General features: G+C 51.6%; 1 protein-coding gene across 2 annotated transcripts in view; it reads right to left on the reverse strand.

Annotated features, from left to right (window-relative positions):
* Rab4b (RAB4B, member RAS oncogene family) overlaps nucleotides 1-5373 on the reverse strand; it is a 10464-nt gene that overhangs the window by 2298 nt on the left and 2793 nt on the right. Inside the window, exons 3-7 of one of the 2 annotated variants that reach the window (XM_031385810.1) lie at nucleotides 5042-5156; nucleotides 3736-3798; nucleotides 3461-3615; nucleotides 2098-2193; nucleotides 1868-1998 (exon numbers count right to left, since the gene is read on the reverse strand). In XM_031385810.1, coding sequence (XP_031241670.1) covers nucleotides 1883-1998; nucleotides 2098-2193; nucleotides 3461-3615; nucleotides 3736-3798; nucleotides 5042-5156 — 545 coding nt within the window. In that variant the 3' untranslated portion in view covers nucleotides 1868-1882. Of the gene's footprint in view, nucleotides 1-1867; nucleotides 1999-2097; nucleotides 2194-3460; nucleotides 3616-3735; nucleotides 3861-4210; nucleotides 4445-5041; nucleotides 5157-5373 lie in introns of those variants that run through there. The other variant, XM_031385811.1, reaches the window with a different exon arrangement.

Consider the following 5373-nt stretch of genomic DNA (forward strand, 5'->3'; position numbering starts at 1 on the left):
ACTATGTTAGATGATATATATGACTTAGTGGCCTACTACATAGAGCTACAGAGCCAGAACACGTAATCTCCCGGATCTTGAAGATGGGCAAGAAGAAAAGCAATGGACAGCACTCTGGCTGGAACTTCCATCAAATGTTAGGCCCTCCTCTACGTACTCTACAGTTCATTCACTCACACACCTCCACACTCATCAGGGACCGTGACTGACCCCATTCTACAGAGGAGGAAACAGGTTCGGACCAGCAATTGCCGAGGCCAGGAAGGAAGACCACTGCCTAACGGGCTCACCCTGGACTTTTCTCACTTCTAGATCCCACAGGCATTCCATCAAGAACCATGCTGGTTCTACCTGCAGCATGGATCCAAGCCTAAGGACTTCACCCCCCAACCACCTGAAACATGCTGGTGGCTGGGAGGGGAGAATTAGCAAGGACACCTACAGTCACAGAGGTGAGGAGGGGATCAAACCCTACAGGGTCCTGCAGGTCTGCCCTGGAGTCTGGACCATGCATGGAAAACTGACAAAACCTCTGGGGGGAGGTTACCAGGGCAAAGGGGAAGAAAACATGGTCTGAAAAAACAAAACAAAACAAAAAAACAAAAAAGAGACAAAGAACAGAAAGAACTTTCTATAACTGGAACAGTGAAAGGAGTAGGGAAAGGAGTAAGAGCCCCCGGGGGTACAGTAATAGGGCCCAGGCCCTGCAGAGGGGCAAGGACCACTCCAGACTCAGCAGCTTCAGCACAGTCCCACAGACCCCAGGAGCCATGATCAGATCTGAGCTTTAGACAGAGCAACTGACTGCCACTAAAGGGAGCAAGCCTGGAGAGAGAGAGACCAGCCACTTCTCAGCACCCACTCCACTTGCCCCCTGGCTGTATGCCTATTTCTCCCTATCCCCAATAGGGTCTTAGATATCCAAGGCTGGCCTCCAACTCACCCCATAGTTAAGGGCACTTCCGGAATGCACACCATCACCATTACCTACCCAGTGCTCAGTATAGGACCCTGTGCTTCTGGCGTGCATGCTAGACAAGCACTCCATCCCTAGTGCCCCCTTCTCACAGCAGTCCCCGGACCTCCTTCACTGACACCCAGCAATCCCTCCTGCTCCACAGTCTCCTCCTCTCCAGGGAGAGGAACCCTGTGATGCAGTCTGACCCGCTCCATCTTCTGCTGAGCAGTTCCCTAGGACTACTACAGCATACACGGTGGAAATGAGACCACCCCAAGGCTGTCAATACCGACTGCTCAGTCCCCGACCTCATGCTGTACCCTAGGGTACACACATACCCCACTCTGGCCACACCATGCAGGACCCCATACCAGGGCCTCTGTACTTACTGTTTTCATCTGCTCTCTCTGACAAGCATGCTCTACCTTTTTGCTTAAATGTCACCTTCTTCTGTGCCCTGTTTAAAGGGGCATCCCTCATCCTATCCTCCTCATCAGACTGTTTTTCCCCACAGCCCACCCCACAACTACTATGTCATTTACATTAAGTATTTTGCCTGTGGTCTGTCTTCTCCCAAGACAATGTAGTACCATGCAAACAGACATTTTTGTTTCGTTGGTTTCAGAGGCTTCACCAGGGCTTAGCACACAACAGAGGTTCACTGCAGCAGTGATAAACCATGAATAAAGGGGTCAGGTACAGACCCTGGGACTGTACAGAGCTGGCAGAGGTCTGGGGTGCAGAGGGCCCATGGGTCCCCCGGGGCTGGGAAGATGGTTCCTTTGGTCATGGGCTTTTGTGTCTTAGTCAGTTTCTCTTATCACATTTTCCAAGTCTTGATGGCTGTTCTGTGTCCCACCCCACACAATACAGGAAACCTGCTTGCCTCCCAAGCCCCTAGCATCCCACCTGGCTCCGTAAATCTCAGCAGCCACAGGGCTGAGGGGCCACAGCCTGGGCACTTCGAGGCTGCCGCAGCTGGCGAAGGGATATGTCTCCATACTGAATCCCTGAGCCCATCCTCTCCGGGTCTAGTTCACCTGTGGGAGGGGAGAGGTCAGACATGTTCCTCGGAGCCCATGGGACCTTGCCTTTCACTCCACTCCCCCCATTTGTCACACAGAGCAGGTGGGCCTCACCTGAGTCGATCTTGTTGAGGATGGTGCGCGCACACTTCAGGAAAGCTTCTTCCACATTCTCACCCGTGAGAGCGCTGGTCTCCAGGAACATCAGCTCTGGGGGTGGGGGGGGGCCTCCATCAGTTCTGACCCTCCACTCCAACTCTGGGCCCTTCAAAAGCTCTATCTATGCTTGCCTTCACCTTAGGCCATTAACCAAGATTCCCCTGCAGGGAATGCTGTCTTCCTACCTCACACTCATCCAGCTTTTCCTTTGGAACTCTGTTCCCATGGCCCTTCCCCTGAAGCCCCTGACACACACACACACTGAGGACCCAGCCTGAGTCAGGAGGCCCCTCTGGGCTCCACCAGCCTCCTGTGCCTCCCTGCCTCTACCACAGCACCGTGAACCTCAGGAGTTTGCCAAGGTCCCTAGACTCACTGAGTACAGCCCCAAGCCCACCAGAGGTCACATGACAGGCCTCATACTGGGCAAGTGGTACTCAGGATTCAAACCCACATCTGCCTGGGAGCAATACCTCTTCTAAACTTGGGGTGTGAAATATAGGAGGGCATGAGTAGGATATGCTTGTGCACCCTGTGCAATTCTAAGGAGGCTGAGACACAACACAGATGATCAGGAGTACTGGGTCAGCTTGGGCAATTAGGAATTCAAGGTCATCCTCAAGTATACAGAGCTTGAGGCAAGCCTAGGCTACACTAAGCTCTGTCTCAAAAGTAACAGACAGCTAAACTTAAAAATAAGAGAGAAAGAAAGAAAAATGGGACATAGACTGATCCCAAGTCAGCAGATGCTTTCAAATGGGTTTATAATAACCTTTCTTCATGTTCCTGCCTCCACCTCCACCTAGCACCCTGGTGCTTGGGACAGAGCCACACCTCCCAGCCCTTCACTGGTGGATTCTAAGCAAGTGATCTACCACAGAGCACACCCCCAGCCAGCCTTGCAAAACTTTTGACAGGGCAGGTCAGTTTCTGTCCTCTCCAAAGCATCAGTGCCTATGCCCTTGGGTCCCAACCTGGTTCATCTCTTTATTTACAAAGATATCCATCTCTATGGCCACCTGAGTTTGAGGTATCTACCTTAAACCACTGCTTTATGCTGCCTCCCCATTGTGGTGGAAGTTTATCAGCGGCTACTCTGTACCAGGAAGAGCTAAGAGTGTGATGGGCAGACCCCTAGGCTAGTAGACTGTTCACCCCCTTCCAGCTGAACCTGAAGACCACAGCAGTCACATGACTCAGCACTTAGAGTCAAATCAGGCCTGCTGAAGCGTCCAGCAAAAGCTAAGAGGCACATGGGCCACAGTGGACTGGCCATCCCTCCATTCATCACCTGACCCACACACAGCACAGCCCTCACCATTCTCCTGAGCGAAGCGGGAAGCCTCTAGGAAAGTGACCTCACGCTCAGGATCCAGGTCCTTCTTGTTGCCACAGAGGATGACCACAATGTTGGGGCTGGCCAGCGTCCGGGCATCAGTTAGCCATGCAGCTAGCGAGTTGTATGTCTCCCGGCTGTGAAAAACAGACAACTGTGAAGAGGGAGGCAACACAGGAGTGGGACCATTCAATGCCCAGCCTCTCCCATGCCACCAATGCCCAGCCTCTCCCACGCCACCCAGGCCCTGCACCCACCTGGTGATGTCGTACACCAGCAGGGCTCCAGCTGCCCCTCGGTAATAACTCCGCGTCACCGACCTGTGAGGCCAGGGGGACCCGGTCACCCCCAAGGCTGGGATCTGCCCCGAGACTGCCCCCCTCTGTGGAGAGAGGCTAGTGGTTCGGAGGCCCCCCTTTACTGTTGGCCCATTCCCTAAAACCTGACCTCTATCTTCTTGAGATACGGTTTCTCAGCCTCAGAGTCTTTCTCTAATTATTATTATTATTATTATTATTATTATTATTATTATTATTATTATTATTATTCAGGCTGGCTTTTTGAGAGTCTCACTCTATAGTCCGAGCTGGCCTCAGGTTCCCTGCCTCAGCCACCATGCCCGTGAGTGCTTGGGATTGGAGCCAAGGGCCTGGCACATGCTAGGTAAGTGTTCTACACAGAGCTACACCCCAACCCTTTCTTTTAGTTCAATTCAAGGTCATGCTAGCTTACCCAGGCTGACTCCAGTCCACTGTATCCTAGGCAAGCTGGCACTTTCTTATTTGTTTCTTTTATGTAGGTGTGGATGGGTGTACATGTTCCACGGCACATTGTGGAGGTCAGAGGGCTCTTACAGAAATTGCTTCTCTCCTTTCAGCATGTGGGTTCAGGAGCTCAAGCCCAGGTCCTCAGGATGGCAGCAAGCACCTTTACCCACTGAGCCATCTTGCAAGACTTTGCCATAAACTTCCAACCCTCCAGCTTTAGCTTTTCAAGGACTGAGACTGCAGGCATCTACCACACCAGCTTACTTTTCCATACTTCCCTTTCCTGTCTATCTTTCTTACTATGTCTCTCCCATGCTCACTTTGCCTTCCCTCTTTCATTCATTCACTCAGGGAGCATTTTCTGGTTATCTCCCAGCTGCCTGTCCTGACCAAGTGCTGTGCAACTTCTACTTGTCCCTCCCTGATGTCTGAGGCAGGCCTCCTTTACCATGTGGCCAAATCCCTTTATCACCAATTTGGATCCTTCTGGAATGCATACAGTTACTGTGAACGTAGGCCTTGTCAAAGGCCTGTCTTCTTCACCCTCTCTCTGCCTCTGGGTTCTCTCCATCTACACATGACTTAATTAAAACCTGCTGATATGCTGAGACTAGATTCTCCATGAGCTGAATATTCTCACTCCCTCTGTGTGTGTGTGTCTCTCTCTCCCTCCCCACCCCCTCCATCTGCCTGCCCTGCTCAGCTTCTCTTTGCTCTTACTTCTCTGAGGTACTCTACACACCTTTCTCTCCCTCCCTCCCTCCCTCTTCCCTCCTTGGGAACCCAGGCTACCTACCGAAATCGCTCCTGGCCAGCAGTGTCCCAAATCTGTAGTTTGACAGTCTTCCCCCCAACGTTGACCACCCTGGATCCAAACTCCACGCCGATAGTGTGGTTGGAGTCCTGTTTGACTGAGAGTAGGAGGGAAACAGGAGGCAGTGCAGGGGCTCCTGGAATCCCCCCATCCTGCAGACCTCCTTTTCTGTACCCCAATTCTCACTGCTAAGTTGACAAAGAACTTAGCAAAGACCATCCACCAAAGTTAAAGACACTAGCTTTATTTTTTGTTTGTTTGGGGTTTTTTTGTTTGTTTTTTTGTTTTTTTTTGTTTTGGTTTGGTTTTTTTGT

Source organism: Mastomys coucha, unplaced genomic scaffold (assembly GCF_008632895.1).
Source record: "Mastomys coucha isolate ucsf_1 unplaced genomic scaffold, UCSF_Mcou_1 pScaffold21, whole genome shotgun sequence".
Taxonomy (NCBI): domain Eukaryota; kingdom Metazoa; phylum Chordata; class Mammalia; order Rodentia; family Muridae; genus Mastomys; species Mastomys coucha.